General features: G+C 37.3%; 1 protein-coding gene across 1 annotated transcript; it reads left to right on the forward strand.

Annotated features, from left to right (window-relative positions):
• Positions 1-415: 415 nt before the first annotated feature.
• LOC311247926 (zinc finger transcription factor Trps1-like) lies at positions 416-16363 on the forward strand (the record flags this gene model as incomplete). Its single annotated transcript, XM_084338906.1, has 5 exons — positions 416-628; positions 933-1326; positions 8440-8669; positions 14412-14571; positions 16128-16363. Coding segments are annotated over 5 exons (1233 nt in total), but the record flags the coding sequence as incomplete, so codon positions are not given.
• Positions 16364-19261: the final 2898 nt, after the last annotated feature.

Consider the following 19261-nt stretch of genomic DNA (forward strand, 5'->3'; position numbering starts at 1 on the left):
GTGTCACCAGTCTGTTGGCCTGTTAGCGTTAGCCATGTCACCTGTTTGTTGGCCTGTTAGCGTTAGCCGCTATGGCATTGTTCAATGCTAGTAACTCTGCATGTAGCACTGACACACCAACGATTGAAGCACCAAGCTAGCTCGTTTATTTTGAGAGCACAGCGCCACGACCCAGCCTGCTGTCACTGTTGTCGTTTTGCTATTGAGGTCACCAGCTGTCACTCAAGTTCCAGTGGGTTACTATATCCCCACCCTGTGGCCGTTAGAGGACAATACAGGCTGACCACCTGACAAAAGTGGTTGACATGACCGACCGATATCGACTATTCCTAGAGCCCCTGTCTAACAGTCACACAAATATATTGCTCAGCTCTATCTAACGGTCTTGTCTGTCTCTGTTCTGTCCCGACAACAGGTGACACTGGGTGGCACACTGATCGGGATTGGCCGGAAGACCCCTGATTGCCAAGGCAACACAAAATATTTCCGCTGCAAGTTCTGTAACTTCACTTATATGGGAAGTAACTCTCTGGACCTAGAACAGCACTTCCTGTTGTCACACCCAAATAAGGTCAAGACCCCGCCCACCACCCCTCTCCTAGCCAACAACAACCTCCATGACAACCAGGTAAATAATATAGTTGGTCATGTATTTTGCACAGGAATATGCTATTTATATCTGTATTCATGTGGTATGGTTATATATATTATAATAATAATATAATTGAATATGTCATGTTGTTCTGGGGGGAAAAATATAACCTCTATCTCTCTCTCTCTCTCTCTCTCTCTCTCTCTCTCTCTCTCTCTCTCTCTCTCTCTCTCTCTCTCTCTCTCTCTCTCTCTCTCTCTCTCTCTCTCTCTCTCTCTCTCTCTCTCTCTATCTCTCTCTTCTCTCTCTATCTCTCTCTCTATGTCTCTATCTCTCTTAGGTTAAGGGGCAGAGTCAAGTTTTAGAAGGGGCGGAGCGAGTGGTGGTGAGGGCAGAAGACGATTCGCTGGCTGGCTACTCCATCTCTGTTAGAAGCGGTTCCGATTCGTCGAGCTGGTCCGGGGAGGCGGGACGAGGTGGAACTCTGGCCTACTATTGGTGCAAATTCTGCACCTGGAGCTGTGAGTGGGCGGGAGGGACGGGGAAACTTGTAGAACACTTTGAGCAGAGACACAGACTGTCCACGGGGGGCGCTGTAAGCCCCAACCCTCACCCCAACACCCCTGGCGGGTCCGAGAAAGAGAGAAGAGGAGAAAGGAGAGACGCAGAGAGAGACCACCTCACACTCAAGAGCTGGAAGGAGCTCTCGTCCAATTCCTCCAAGACAAGCCAAGGTAACCATGGAAACCACTGTGGGGCATCAGGCTGAAGTATCACAGAATTTGCCCAATACTAAAACATGATACCTGATACTAACCATAAATAATCAATACTAAAACCTGATACCAAGAGGTATGTAGAACCTGTCAGAAATAAAAGCAATGCGACTTGATTTTTCTAATGGTCTAAGTCTATACTGTTAAAACGAATGGTCTAAGTCTATAGAAGGTATTAATACATCTGTACTAGAAGGTATTAGTACATAAATAGAAGGTATTAGTACATCAGTATAATGTATTAGTACATCATTAAAAGGTATTAATACATTAGTAGTACAAGGTATTAGCACATGTGTAGTAGAAGTTATAAATTGTCATTAAATTGTCCCGATTCTTATGCAATTAAACCATACATTTCTTCATGACCCAGCCTATAATAGTCTCCGTGATCAAGTCTATAATAGTATTTATGACCAAGTCTATAATAGTCTTTATGACCAAGCCTATAATATTATTTATGACCAAGCCTATAATAGTCTTTATGATCAAGCATATAATAGTCTTTATGACCAAGCATATAATAGTCTTTATGACCAAGTCTATAATATTATTTATGACCAAGCATATAATAGTCTTTATGACCAAGCATATAATAGTCTTTATGACCAAGTCTATAATATTATTTATGACCAAGCATATAATAGTCTTTATGACCAAGTCTATAATAGTATTTATGACCAAGTCTATAATAGTCTTTATGACCAAGTCTATAATAGTATTTATGACCAAGTCTATAATAGTCTTTATGACCAAGTCTAAAATAGTATTTATGACCAAGTCTATAATAGTATTTATGACCAAGCATATAATAGTCTTTATGACCAAGTCTATAATAGTATTTATGACCAAGTCTATAATAGTCTTTATGACCAAGTCTATAATAGTATTATGACCAAGTCTATAATAGTATTTATGACCAAGTCTATAATAGTCTTTATGACCAAGTCTATAATAGTCTTTATGACCAAGTCTATAATAGTCTTTATGACCAAGTCTATAATAGTCTTTATGACCAATTATATAATAGTATTTATGACCAAGCCTATAATAGTCTTTATGACCAATTATATAATAGTCTTTATGACCAATTATATAATAGTCTTTATGACCAAGCCTATAATAGTCTTTATGACCAATTATATAATAGTATGTATGGTCAAGCCTATAATAGTCTTTATGACCAATTATATAATAGTATTTATGACCAAGCATATAATAGTCTTTATGACCAATTATATAATAGTCTTTATGACCAATTATATAATAGTATTTATGACCAAGCATATAATAGTCTTTATGACCAATTATATAATAGTCTTTATGACCAATTATATAATAGTCTTTATGACCAAGCCTATAATAGTCTTTATGACCAATTATATAATAGTATTTATGACCAAGCCTATAATAGTCTTTATGACCAATTATATAATAGTCTTTATGACCAAGCATATAATAGTCTTTATGACCAAGCCTATAATAGTCTGTATGACCAATTATATAATAGTCTTTATGACCAAGTCTATAATAGTCTTTATGACCAAGTCTATAATAGTCTTTATGACCAAGCCTATAATATTATTTATGACCAAGCCTATAATAGTCTTTATGATCAAGCATATAATAGTCTTTATGACCAAGCATATAATAGTCTTTATGACCAAGTCTATAATATTATTTATGACCAAGCATATAATAGTCTTTATGACCAAGCATATAATAGTCTTTATGACCAAGTCTATAATATTATTTATGACCAAGCATATAATAGTCTTTATGACCAAGTCTATAATAGTATTTATGACCAAGTCTATAATAGTCTTTATGACCAAGTCTATAATAGTATTTATGACCAAGTCTATAATAGTCTTTATGACCAAGTCTAAAATAGTATTTATGACCAAGTCTATAATAGTATTTATGACCAAGCATATAATAGTCTTTATGACCAAGTCTATAATAGTATTTATGACCAAGTCTATAATAGTCTTTATGACCAAGTCTATAATAGTATTATGACCAAGTCTATAATAGTATTTATGACCAAGTCTATAATAGTCTTTATGACCAAGTCTATAATAGTCTTTATGACCAAGTCTATAATAGTCTTTATGACCAAGTCTATAATAGTCTTTATGACCAATTATATAATAGTATTTATGACCAAGCCTATAATAGTCTTTATGACCAATTATATAATAGTCTTTATGACCAATTATATAATAGTCTTTATGACCAAGCCTATAATAGTATTTATGACCAATTATATAATAGTATGTATGGCCAAGCCTATAATAGTCTTTATGACCAATTATATAATAGTATTTATGACCAAGCATATAATAGTCTTTATGACCAATTATATAATAGTATTTATGACCAATTATATAATAGTATTTATGACCAAGCATATAATAGTCTTTATGACCAATTATATAATAGTCTTTATGACCAATTATATAATAGTCTTTATGACCAAGCCTATAATAGTCTTTATGACCAATTATATAATAGTATTTATGACCAAGCCTATAATAGTCTTTATGACCAATTATATAATAGTCTTTATGACCAATTATATAATAGTCTTTATGACCAAGCATATAATAGTCTTTATGACCAAGCCTATAATAGTCTGTATGACCAATTATATAATAGTCTTTATGACCAAGTCTATAATAGTCTTTATGACCAAGCATATAATAGTCTTTATGACCAAGCCTATAATAGTCTTTATGACCAATTATATAATAGTCTTTATGACCAATTATATAATAGTATTTATGACCAAGTCTATAATAGTCTTTATGACCAAGCATATAATAGTCTTTATGACCAAGCCTATAATAGTCTTTATGACCAAGCCTATAATAGTCTTTATGACCAATTATATAATAGTCTTTATGACCAATTATATAATAGTATTTATGACCAAGCCTATAATAGTCTTTATGACCAAGCATATAATAGTCTTTATGACCAAGCCTATAATAGTCTGTATGACCAATTATATAATAGTATTTATGACCAAGCCTATAATAGTCTTTATGACCAAGCATATAATAGTCTTTATGACCAAGTCTATAATAGTCTGTATGACCAAGTCTATAATAGTCTTTATGACCAAGTCTATAATAGTCTGTATGACCAAGCCTATACTAGTCTTTATGACCAAGCATATAATAGTCTTTATGACCAAGCCTATAATAGTCTGTATGACCAATTATATAATAGTATTTATGACCAAGCCTATAATAGTCTTTATGACCAAGTCTATAATAGTCTGTATGACCAAGTCTATAATAGTCTTTATGACCAAGTCTATAATAGTCTGTATGACCAAGCCTATACTAGTCTTTATGACCAAGCATATAATAGTCTGTATGACCAAGTCTATAATAGTCTTTATGACCAAGCCTATAATAGTCTGTATGACCAATTATATAATAGTATTTATGACCAAGCCTATAATAGTCTTTATGATCAAGCCTATAATAGTCTGTATGACCAATTATATAATAGTATTTATGACCAAGCCTATAATAGTCTTTATGACCAAGCATATAATAGTCTTTATGACCAATTATATAATAGTCTGTATGACCAATTATATAATAGTCTGTATGACCAAGTCTATAATAGTCTGTATGACCAATTATATAATAGTCTGTATGACCAAGTCTATAATAGTCTTTATGACCAATTATATAATAGTCTGTATGACCAATTATATAATAGTCTGTATGACCAAGTCTATAATAGTCTTTATGACCAATTATATAATAGTATTTATGACCAAGCCTATAATAGTCTTTATGACCAATTATATAATAGTCTTTATGACCAAGTAGGGCTGGGCGATATAACGATAACGATAAATATCGCGATATATTTTAATAATCGATATCGAATATCGAAATAAAAAAAAAATCGAAAAATCGTTTTTTTTGTTTTTTTTTTTTTTTTACCTGCAACAGGGCAGTTTTAAAACCAGAGACAGTGGACAGACTTGTCTTTCTTGCCTGCAACTTAAAGTAATGGCTTTGCTTGTCCAAATGACAATACTGACCAAATTCAGATTTATTTTTCTCTTGTCCATTTATTTTGTTTGCTTTCTAATTTAAAATACAGTTTGAAACCGTCTGTACACAGTAGGCTATGTGTGCTAGCAGAACTAGACTCCAGTCACGAGTCACGGTGCACATGTGCGGTGGTTTGTCCACCAAAAAAGCGCCAAAAGATCGAAAATAAACTAGCAGAGCCAGAACTGTTCAACTCCTCTGGAGCCACAGCCAGCAGAGAAGCCGGTTTACTTTAGCTTTTAAACCAGCTGCAGCCTGAGAACTGGAGTGTGAGGGGATGTAACACTAAAGATGGCGGCAATGACAAAGAATTGCTGCAAAATAAACATACATATGTTGTTAAAAAAAAAAAAAAAAAAAAAAAATTGTTTTTAATTTTTTTTATACTTATAACAATTCGATAATTATCGATATCGAGAAATAAAATTAAATTATCATATCGTTATCGCGATATGATTTTTTTCCATATCGCCCAGCCCTATGACCAAGCCTATAATAGTCTTTATGACCAATTATATAATAGTCTTTATGACCAAGCCTATAATAGTCTTTATGACCAATTATATAATAGTCTTTATGACCAAGCCTATAATAGTCTTTATGACCAAGCCTATACTAGTCTGTATGACCAAGTCTATACTAGTCTTTATGACCAAGTCTATAATAGTCTGTATGACCAAGCCTATAATAGTCTTTATGACCAATTATATAATAGTATTTATGACCAAGCCTATAATAGTCTGTATGACCAATTATATACTAGTATTTATGACCAATTATATAATAGTATTTATGACCAAGCCTATAATAGTATTTATGACCAAGCCTATACTAGTCTTTATGACCAAGTCTATAATAGTCTGTATGACCAATTATATAATAGTATTTATGACCAAGCCTATAATAGTCTTTATGACCAAGCCTATAATAGTCTTTATGACCAATTATATAATAGTCTTTATGACCAAGCCTATAATAGTCTGTATGACCAATTATATAATATTATTTATGACCAATTATATAATAGTCTTTATGACCAAGCATATAATAGTCTGTATGACCAAGTCTATAATAGTCTTTATGACCAATTATATAATAGTCTTTATGACCAATTATATAATAGTCTTTATGACCAAGCCTATAATAGTCTTTATGACCAAGCCTATAATAGTCTTTATGACCAATAGTCTTTATGACCAATTATATAATAGTCTTTATGACCAAGCCTATAATAGTCTTTATGACCAAGTCTATAATAGTCTTTATGACCAATTGTATAATAGTCTTTATGACCAAGCCTATAATAGTCTTTATGACCAATTATATAATAGTCTTTATGACCAAGCCTATAATAGTCTTTATGACCAATTATATAATAGTCTTTATGACCAATTATATAATAGTATTTATGACCAATTATATAATAGTCTTTATGACCAAGCCTATAATAGTCTTTATGACCAATTATATAATAGTCTGTATGACCAAGTCTATAATAGTCTTTATGACCAAGCCTATAATAGTCTTTATGACCAATTATATAATAGTATTTATGACCAATTATATAATAGTCTTTATGACCAAGCCTATAATAGTCTTTATGACCAATTATATAATAGTCTGTATGACCAAGCCTATAATAGTATTTATGACCAATTATATAATAGTATTTATGACCAAGCATATAATAGTCTTTATGACCAATTATATAATAGTATTTATGACCAAGCCTATAATAGTCTTTATGACCAATTATATAATAGTCTTTATGACCAATTATATAATAGTCTTTATGACCAAGCCTATAATAGTCTTTATGACCAATTATATAATAGTCTTTATGACCAATTATATAATAGTATTTATGACCAATTATATAATAGTCTTTATGACCAAGCCTATAATAGTCTTTATGACCAATTATATAATAGTCTGTATGACCAAGTCTATAATAGTCTTTATGACCAAGCCTATAATAGTCTTTATGACCAATTATATAATAGTATTTATGACCAATTATATAATAGTCTTTATGACCAAGCCTATAATAGTCTTTATGACCAATTATATAATAGTATGTATGACCAAGCCTATAATAGTCTTTATGACCAATTATATAATAGTATTTATGACCAAGCATATAATAGTCTTTATGACCAATTATATAATAGTATTTATGACCAAGCCTATAATAGTCTTTATGACCAATTATATAATAGTCTTTATGACCAATTATATAATAGTCTTTATGACCAAGCCTATAATAGTCTTTATGACCAATTATATAATAGTCTTTATGACCAATTATATAATAGTCTTTATGACCAAGCCTATAATAGTCTGTATGACCAATTATATAATAGTCTTTATGACCAATTATATAATAGTCTTTATGACCAAGCCTATAATAGTCTTTATGACCAATTATATAATAGTCTTTATGACCAAGCCTATAATAGTCTTTATGACCAATTATATAATAGTCTTTATGACCAAGCCTATAATAGTCTTTATGACCAATTATATAATAGTCTTTATGACCAAGCCTATAATAGTCTTTATGACCAATTATATAATAGTATTTATGACCAATTATATAATAGTCTTTATGACCAAGCCTATAATAGTCTTTATGACCAATTATATAATAGTCTTTATGACCAAGCCTATAATAGTCTTTATGACCAATTATATAATAGTATTAATGACCAAGTCTATAATAGTCTTTATGACCAAGTCTATAATAGTCTTTATGACCAAGCCTATAATAGTCTTTATGATCAAGCCTATAATAGTCTTTATGACCAAGCCTATAATAGTCTTTATGACCAAGCCTATAATAGTCTTTATGGCCAAGCCTCAAATAGTCTTTATGACCAAGCCTATAATAGTCTTTATGACCAAGCCTATAATAGTCTTTATGGCCAAACCTATAATAGTCTTTATGGCCAAGCCTATAATAGTCTTTATGTCTTATCTTCAACAGATCCTAGCGTCGCTGTGCCCAACAGCAGCTCGGAGCCAGAGACGGTGGTCACCAGCTATAACTGCCAGCTCTGTGACTTCAGATACTCCATGTCTCACAGCGCCGATGTCATCGTGGTGGCACCATTACTGCTGCATTACCAACACAACCACAGCGTCCACCGGTGTGCCATCCAGCACTGTCTCTACTGTCCGCAAGGGCTGTGCCAACCTCACAAACATCTGGGAGAGGTGAGAGTAATACAGCACTGTCTCTACTGCCCACAAGGGCTGTGCCAACCTCACAAACATCTGGGAGAGGTGAGAGTAATACAGCACTGTCTCTACTGCCCACAAGGGCTGTGCCAACCTCACAAACACCTGGGACAGGTGAGGTTAATACAGCACTGTCTCTACTGTCCGCAAGGGATGTGCCTACCTCACAAACACCTGGGACAGGTGAGGTTAATACAGCACTGTATCTACTGTCCGCAAGGGCTGTGCCAACCTCACAAACATCTGGGAGAGGTGAGAGTAATACAGCACTGTCTCTACTGTCCACAAGGGCTGTGCCAACCTCACAAACATCTGGGAGAGGTTAATACAGCACTGTCTCTACTGCCCACAATGGCTGTGCCAACCTCACAAACACCTGGGACAGGTGAGGTTAATACAGCACTGTCTCTACTGCCCACAATGGCTGTGCCAACCTCACAAACACCTGGGACAGGTGAGGTTAATACAGCACTGTTTCTACTGTCCACAATTAATACAGTAGCCGTACTTACATTTAAAATGCAGACTTACAAAGTACAAAGTACAAATCTCGCAGGTCCAACCATTTTAATTAGTATAATTATTTGTTTCTCTGGCCGAACTAACGTTAACGTTATTAATCCTGCGGCCTCACTTTATTTAAAAACAGCCAATCAAATCCCCATCGATGGAAAATGAACCCGCCCATACCCATGCTGATTGGTCCTTGTGCAAGACTAGAAAGCGGGGATCTTTGATTAAACACCTGCTGTCAGAAGAATAGAACGTGGTGTGCCGCAAGGTTCAACCCTTGGTCCACTTCTTTTTTCAATATTTATAAATAATATACCTTCTGTTTGTTCTGATTGCAGCGTTCATCTTTATGCAGACGATACAGTGTTGTATGCATCCAAAGATAATGTAGCACAGATTCAATCAGCCTTACAATCTGACTTTAAGACACTACAGAAATGGCTTGCTGAAAATAAACTAATACTAATCAAAACCAAATCGCACTTTATGATTTATGGTACTCGAAAAAAACTGAAGGCAACTGAATCTAAGGCATGCGTTATCTTATGTGCCGATAATACACCTCTGCAAAAAGCTGAACGCATCAAGTATTTGGGAGTATGGCTTGACCCCGAACTCTCATTCAATTGCCATATTACCTCTACTGTTATTAAAGGGGAACTATCTTATAAATGGCCTTTTTCAGTGTTTAGCATTGTTTCCTAGCTATGTGAACTTATATTAATATGATCTATGTCTCAAAATTCTCATATTGGCGCATTCTTCCAATTCTCCTCTCACAATATTCACCCTCACTGAACTGAGTCATCTGAAAATGTGCTGATCTGTGATGTCAGAGAGACACCGCTGCATGATAATGTTCAGGCGAGGCAGTGGTTTACCATTGTGGTTGGAGCCCAGGCTCAAAACGGCTTAAGATCTTGAGGTAGAAAAATGCTGTTTTTGAGGACTTGATTAGAAATACAAAACAATGAATACAAAAAAATTAAAAATTACAGAGGTGTTCCATAAACTCACAGGAATTGTGTAAAAGTGCCCAAATAGTGAAAGAAATAGTAAAATAGTTCCCCTTTAAAATGAATCGCAGCATTGGAGTCCTTTATAGAGCTAGACATTGTTTTTCCTTCACTGTTAGAAAGAAACTTGCACAACAACTTATTTTGCCATTAATGGACTATGCTGATGTTGTCTATCAAGCTGCCTCCAAAACTTATTTATCACCTCTAAATGTGGCTTACAATAGACTATGCAGATTTGTTCTAGACTGTCCGTTCACAACACACCATTGTACTATGTATCAAACCTTAGACTGGCCTTCTCCTACTTTAAGACGATAGAGACATTGGCTGCAATTGATTTTCAAATGTATCCATTCTGACTATGCTGCTTATCTGAAACAGTTGATGGTCCCTTTTTCTTGCACTTATCGTCTAAGACACTCTGTACAGTATTTTTTCACAGTTTCTCCATTTTAAAAAGCAATGGCCAAGAAATCATTCATGTTCAAAGCCCCTTCGGACTGGAACAACCTTCCGGTGACCATTCGATCCATATCTTCATTTTACCTCTTTAAAAATGCTCTTTGTTCTAATTTTATGGTCAGGTGTACATGCTTCCTTGGTGGGGCTCCTGCGCTGGTGAGGACACGTGGGGCACAGCCGTCCTTTACGCGGGTGTTACGGGTTAGCTAGTTGGCTCTACTCCTATTTTTAGGCAGGGGGGGGGCGATTGGTTGATTTGGGGCGCTTGTTGGGCGGGTTGATTGCTCCTCTTCTCCTGCCAGTCCTGGAGCTCAATATCTATTACATCCTGTATTCTACTCACCCTTTGAATGTTTTGTTGGGCCTTTCTCACGGCGGCTGCCTGGCGGTGTCATTGCGGGGTAAGCATATCTGTTTGCCCTGCGGTGGCACCGTCATGTGACTGCCGTGGAGTGGGCCTATTATGATGTAGATTGAGACATATCCTCTTATAATGAGACATATCCTCTTACAATGTGTACTTGTTCTGTTGTGTTTTTGTATGTGTCCTTTATTTATTAAATTTTGTTGTTGTTGTTGTTGTGTGTCATGTGTTCTGATTCTGAAATACATTGCACAAAATGTGGGACCCTCTCGAAAACGAGATACTGTATCTCAATGTGGTTTTCCCAATAAAATAATTTCAATATAAGAATAGACAGTCAGAGTGACAAGCTACAGAAGATGGCCACAAACGGTAGTTTGAGTGATGAAGAGGACGAAACGGAACATTTCATTGCCCCGGAATAAAATAACGTTTTTACTTTTACTTTTTAATACTCAAGTACATTTAAAAGTAGAAGCTTTTTTTACTTTTACTCAAGTGTGTTTTTAGCCAGATACTCTGACTTTTGTTTTACTTGAGTACGATTTTGAGACGGTACCCTAATTTCTGGGTACTTATTACACCCCAGGTAACCTGTTAGGATGTGGGTACTGTTAGGTACAGTACTGGGTCCTGTTAGGATGTGGGTACTGTTAGGTACAGTACTGGGTCCTGTTAGGATGTGGGTACTGTTAGGTACAGTACTGGGTACTGTTAGGATGTGGGTACTGTTAGGTACAGTACTGGGTCCTGTTAGGATGTGGGTACTGTTAGGTACAGTACTGGGTCCTGTTAGGATGTGGGTACTGTTAGGTACAGTACTGGGTCCTGTTAGGATGTGGGTACTGTTAGGTACAGTACTGGGTCCTGTTAGGATGTGGCCAAGCGGTGGAAGAAGGGAGTCTGAGGTAGGTGGTCGGCACCCCAGGGTTTTGTTTTTATTTTCTCTTTTCTTTTGTTCACCATAAAAAGAAATGTCATTGGAAAATAAGAGGAAAAAATAAATATGCAAAACTATTCAACTTTTCAAACAAACAAGATATCACACAACACACTAGGCCCTTGGCTATGGGAACTAACTCGAGCTGTGTCTCTTCCCAGCCTGCTTCTACTTCTCCCTGAGAGGAGCTTCCATCCCAGGCTTTTATCCTGGAAGCTCCTCCTACAAAGACAAACCAATAACAACAAACAATCAATTATTAAGCAATACAGACATGATCTCACACCTTAAATAATTCCGTACAACATGGATAATACATTATTCCATACCGACCTCGATCGTTACAAAACACTAAACAGAGGTTAGGGCACTTTAAAAGTCTTCCCTTCTCATTATGCCATTATGGATCTCCCCTCTAGAAAATGTCTTGGCCTCTCCCAGTTCTGGTTGGACAGCTAGGAATTCTACAAGGAACCAAGTGTGAGCACAGAGACAAAACAGGGTATTTATGTATCTGTGCATTAGGGCTGACCTCGATTAGTCGAATAGTCGACTAATCAATCGAAAGGAGCCGTAGTCGACTGCCAACCTCTTAGTCGAAATGCAATTTTTTTATTTTTATAAATGATTCTTTCCAAAAGCAAAGGCCTAGAAGAAGTGTGGCTAACGCTAACGGCGCACATACCAAGAAAACGGGCACAGAGGCACTGAAAGAGGATTTCACACACTAGACATATCAAGATGTATCCATCAGTGGACCAATTGCATGCTTTCTCAGAGGACAAGAAGCCTTCAGTCGACTCCTTCAGACATTAAGCACCCCCCACAGCCCAAATGGAATGACCCCCCCCCCCAGACAAATTGTGTTTTACAAAGGTTTTCGTAATGTGTGCACCGCAATAATTCTGCGTGATTATCCAAAATGGCCGTCCGCTGCCATTCATTCAGTCAAAACAAATAAATTGTTGGTCTTCTCCTGTGCCCTTCTCGTTGCGATCAGCGCTCGTCTGGGATCGCTTTCGGAGCAGACGCTTCTTGGCTACAACGATGGCCAATCATATTCGCCATCAGCGGTGACTGAGGTCAGTTCAGGACCGCTCACAACCGGACGTGGTCACTCGTCGGAAACGGCTCGTCAAATGACGCTCGCCGGATATTTCGCGTTGTAACTCAAGACCCCAAGCACGCAATAGGTTGAGTGTGGTGACGATCGAAAGGCGGCAAATTCAACTTTTCAACAATGTACTGGTTGATCGCCGAAAAATGCAGCCCGGAGCCGACAGACGAGGGCAAAGTGCCGCGATGTGCGCGCATCCCGCACACGGGCGTGACGTACCAGGTTAACCAGACACAACTATCCACAATTATATGCCGGCAAGGTGTTATTATAAATAGAAGAGTGGTGTGTGTGTATGGCCAATGTGCATCCTACCTATAGGGCTTGGGATAGCCCCGTGACAGATACTAAGAATAAAAGTATGAATGAATACGTCTGGTGGGGACCAGACTCGCCACGGTTCAAATACAAACAAATTCAAAAGGTCCACACAAGAGCAATATCAATCAATAAGAATATTTATTGAATTAAAGGCAAAAATCCAGTTTGATAAGCAAGAGAATGGTCATAGACAGTCCGTGGGTCAAAAACACAAAACAGGCTCGTCGACAGTAAAAGGGATTGTTCAATACTCAGGGTAGTCGTCTGGTCCAGGGTCAGTACACAAGGGGGGATCTCAGCCAGTCCAGGGTCCAGTACACAGAGAACACCTACTCGCTTTCTCCTCACCTCTCACTACCTCTCACCGTCACAACTCTGAATACTCTCTCTCTCTCTCTCTCTCTCTCTCTCTCTCTCTCTCTCTCTCTCTCTCTCTCTCTCTCTCTCTCTCTCTCTCTCTCTCTCTCTCTCTCTCTCTCTCTCTCTCTCTCTCTCTCTCTCTCTCTCTCTCTCTCTCTCTCTCTCTCTCTCTCTCTCTCTCTCTCTCTCTACACAACTCCAACTCCTACTCCGCTCAACCTACTCCTCTCTAACCTAGTGGTTATGTGTGGGACTGGGTGTGTTGTGAGTGGACTAATGATGGGCAGGTGTGTTCTATCAGTACTAATCAGACTACTCCTTCCGTGACAGAAGTATCTCCCATCCTTCACATATCCATGGGGAGATCTGTCACAGTACTAAGAATACAAGTAACCTACAATGAAGTACTAAGAACAAATAATAAAAGTAGGGGGATGTGTAAACGGAAAACATTTAGAATTTGACTGACATGTTCAAATATATAAAATAAGTATGCACAATTATGTGTGTGTGTCCGTCCACTGTATTTAATGACAAATGGAATAGAACGATCAAAGCAATGGTGACAAAATGATCTGGAGAGAGAGATATTTGAATTAAACTAAAGTGGACTCTTCTCCAGGTCTCCCACCCGTTCGCGTGCAGAAAGCCCTCCTGCCCTAAATGCTGGTCCGCCACGCAGAAGGAGACCAGCGTGACGCCTGACCCCCACGGTGACCCCAGCATGACCTCTGGGATGACCCCTCACCCATCCAACCCCGCCCACCCCGTGACATCACAAGGTGAGCGAGGAGAGAGCTGATGACTGAAATGTGTTATATTTGTTTGATAGCTTGTAGTTTTCCGTGTTGAGTCTGATGTCTGGGGTCGGGAGACATTCTTTCATGGAGTTGAGACATTCTTCAGACATTCCCCACGTTGTGTCTGCGAGGCGAGTGTCTTGAGATGCAGTTTGGGTCACTTGCAAGATATAATTATTAGACTTGTCGAAAGTTCATTAACATAACATACTGTATCATTATTTGTTTTGTTGATATGAATTCATTAACATAACATATAATTATTAGTTCCGTTGGTATTAATGAATTGACATAGAATATAATTATTAGTTATGTTGATATTAATTCATTAACATAATATATAATTATCAGGGCTGTTGATATGAATGCATTAATATAATATATAATTATTAGTTCTGCTGATATGATTTCATTAACATAAGATCTAATTATTAATTATGTTAACCTCTTAAGCCAGACGGGTCCGGTACCAGACCCAAGCCATAAATCCATCTCTACAGACTGTAGGAATTAATGTTGAATATTTGTTTCTAATGTAGCCAAGAGTAAAGACCCTAACCCTGTCAAAACAGCACTCATAGTGTATATTTTCGACAATACGTTTGTTTACCAATAGGTTAATGTTATTAGTGAAATATCAGTTTTGGAAATGTATTCAGAAATTTGCGAATATCGACGGAAATAAATGCGCGCCGCCATTTTGTTTGTAGTCATATGAGGAGATGAGACGCATGGCTTTCGAATGGTGTTGGAATTTCTAATAATATATAATTATTAGGGGTGTTGAAATCAATGCATTAAGATTAGGGATGCTCGATATTGGCTTTTTTACCGATACCGATATTCCGATATTGTCCAACTCTTAATTTCGATACCGATACCGATACCGATATCAACCGATACCGATATATGCAGGGTTTCCCCCCCAAAAAACGGAATAATTTCAGGTAACTAATAATTTCACTGGATGCATTCAAAAGGCTTTCTAAATGTAAGCATTATCTGTGCAAAATATGATAATTAAAAAAGTAAAAATTAACATTACATATCTCTTGTTGTTGAATTAAACCAAAATGCATACTTTTGACAATAAATAAAATAAGAATTGGTTCTTACTTGCTTGCCTGGGTAAATAAAGGTAAAAAAAAAAAAAAAAAAAATTATATTGTTTTTTTTTTTTTTTTTACCGATACCGATATTTTCCGATATCACATTTTACTGCCGATATCGGCCGATAATATCGGTCGGCCGATAATATCGGACATCCCTAATTAAGATAATATATAATTATTAGGGGTGTTGAAATCAATGCATTAAGATAATATATAATTATTAGGCGTGTTGAAATCAATGCATTAAGATAATATATAATTATTAGGGGTGTTGATATCAATGCATTAAGATAATATATAATTATTAGGGGTGTTGATATTACCTCAATTATTTGTTAATCTTAGGCTCATTTACTGTGAAGAACATAATAAAGAACACACTGTGCACCCCCCCCCCCTCTAACCTCCTGGTTCTCTGTTCTCCAGGAGTGTCTCACCTGTGTGACCAGTGCGTGTTCTCCACGGCGGACATTGACGTGTTACTGCAACACTACGAGAGCTGCCACACGCCCACCAGCCTGCGGGGGGCGCCAGCACACGTCAAGTCTGAGGAGGAGGCCGGGGGAGAGAAGGAGGGAGGAGGAGGAGGGAGAGAGTACGCCTGCACCAAGTGTCACTTCATCACGGAGGTGGAAGAGGAGATCTTCAGACATTACAGGTGAGAGACATAGAGAGACATAGAGAGACAGAGAGCGAGAGAGAGAGAGAGAGAGAGAGAGAGAGAGAGAGAGAGAGAGAGAGAGAGAGAGAGAGAGGAGAGAGACAGAGAGAGACAGAGAGAGAGAGAGAGAGGGAGACAGAGAGCGAGAGAGACAGAGAGAGAGGGAGAGAGAGAGACAGAGATAGAGAGAGAGGAGAGAGAGAGATACATATATATAGAGAGAGAGACAGATAGAGAGAGAGAAAGAGAGAGAGAGAGAGAGAGAGAGAGAGAGAGAGAGACATACATATATAAAGAGATACAGAGAGCGAGACAAATAATATATATAGAGAAAGAGACAGATATAGATCGAAAGATAGAGACAGATATAGAGAGACAGAGATACATATATAGAGAGACAGAGAGAGAGACAGATATATATATATATATATATATATATATATATATATATATATATATATATATATATATATATATATATATATATATATATATATATATATATATATATATATATAGACAGAGAGAGAGAGAGACATAGAGACATATATAGAGAGACAGAGAGAGAGACAGATATATATATATATATATATATATATATATATATATATATATATATATATATATATATATATATATCTGTCTCTCTCTCTGTCTCTCTATATATGTCTCTATGTCTCTCTCTCTCTGTATATATATATATATAGACAGAGAGACATATATAGAGAGACAGAGAGAGAGACAGATATATATATATATATATATATATATATAGACAGAGAGAGAGACAGATATATATATATATATATATATATATATATATATATATATATATATATATATATAGACAGAGAGAGAGACAGAGAGACATATATAGAGAGACAGAGAGAGAGACAGATATATATATATATATAGACAGAGAGAGACAGAGATACATATATAGGGAGACAGAGAGATGTATATAGAGAGACAGAGATAGTTTCTCAAGTTCAAGTTTCTTTAATAGTTGTCATACAGAAGTACAGAATACTTTTATACAAAATGCTTCTTACTGTTACGCTCCAGAGACTGTGCTAGACAAGATAAGTATGAAATAAAATAGTATAGCATGTAAATTAGAAGTCAGAATAGAGGTCACAGTGTTCAGTATAGACATATGTACAATGTTCGATGCAGAATAGAAGTAACTGAGTTACCATATAATATACAATATACTATGCAATGTACTAATTTACAACACTATATAGTGCAAAGCAGAAATGGGGTGAGGTACAATTTACAGTAAGGTGTACGAGTTGTAGTGCAAATCCTTTATCAATAAATATAAAGTGTGTTTAGGTGATCTAAAGTGTGGAGAGTGGGTGCTGCAGTGTGTTGTTTGTTTAAAGTGAGTGTGTGCGTGTGGATGTGTGTGCTGTGTGCATTTGATGGTTGTTGTATAGTGTTTATTGTTCGTTGAGCAACCTGATGGCCTGGGGATAGAAGCTTCTTCTGAGTCTTTATGTGCTTGCCATGAGACTCCGGTATCGCTTGCCTGACCGCAGCAGTTCAAAGAGGCAGTTGTTTGGGTGGCTGGAGTCCTTGATAATTCTCTTAGCCTTACCCCTGCACCGCTTGTTGTAAATGTTCTGGAGAGTGGGAAGCCCCATTGGGTGGGAAGGTCCATTAACTAACCAAGACTTCCCAAAATGGGAAAAACACCCATTAGAAGTACTGCATGCAGAAGTGTGCAAAAACCTACTTAGGGTTCACAGACACACTGCCAATAATGCATGCAGGGCAGAACTTGGCCAATACCCTCTAATCATTCAAATTCAAAAGCGAGCCATCAAATTGTATACACACCTCCAATCAAGTGACCCCCACTCCTACCACTACAAAGCCCTTCAGAGCCAAGAGATGAACCCAGATAAGAGTCCCCTCTGCCAGCTAGTCAGAAATATCTGCCCACAAACACCAGGGCTTCAGGACAGACACCAAGCAATCTGGCCCAACCAAATAATCTCAAAACAAAAAGAAAATTATATAGAATATTGGAACAAATCAACCAAATCTCAAAGTAAATTAGAATTCTATTTGACCCTAAACAGAGAGTACACGGTGGCAGAATACCTGACTACTGTGAATGAGATAAAATTAAGAAAAACATTGACACGGTACAGACTGAGTGGACATAGCCTAGCCATAGAAACAGGCCGTCACAGGCAGAACTGGCTGCCCAGAGAGGCCAGGCTGTGTTCACTTTGCCATCAGGGGGATGTTGAGACATAACCTCACTTCCTGCTATACTGTGAGAAATACAACAGTGACATCTCCTTAGCAAATGATCTCAATTCCTTCTATGCGAGGTTTGAGGCTGTGAATAACAACACCAGCCTACAAACCACGGCAATGGGGGGGGGGGGGGGGGGGGTCTGCTGATGGAGACTCAGTGTTCAGGGTAACAGAGCATGAGGTGAGAAGGATCTTTAAAAAAGTGAATATCAGGAAGGCAGCAGGACCGGACGGCATCCCCGGCCGCGTCCTAAAAGTCTGTGCCGACCAACTGGCCCCGGTATTCACTGACATCTTCAACCTGTCCTTGGAACAGGCTGTCATCCCCACCTGTCTGAAGAAGTCCACCATCATCCCTGTACCCAAAAAATCTACGCCCGCTTGCCTCAACGACTACCGCCCTGTAGCCCTCACCTCCATAGCCATGAAGTGCTTTGAGAAGCTAGTGAAGGGCTACATCTGTTCCTCCCTCCCCATCAACCTGGACCCTCTGCAATTTGCATATCGCCCCAACAGGTCCACGGAGGACGCCATAGCCCATGTGCTGCACACAGCAGCATCACACCTGGACAAGAGGCAGGGGAACTATGTGAGAATGCTGTTCATCGACTACAGCTCAGCATTC

Source organism: Notolepis coatsorum (genome assembly GCF_963971535.1).
Source record: "Notolepis coatsorum genome assembly, contig: SCAFFOLD_1957, whole genome shotgun sequence".
In the NCBI taxonomy this organism is placed as follows: domain Eukaryota; kingdom Metazoa; phylum Chordata; class Actinopteri; order Aulopiformes; family Paralepididae; genus Notolepis; species Notolepis coatsorum.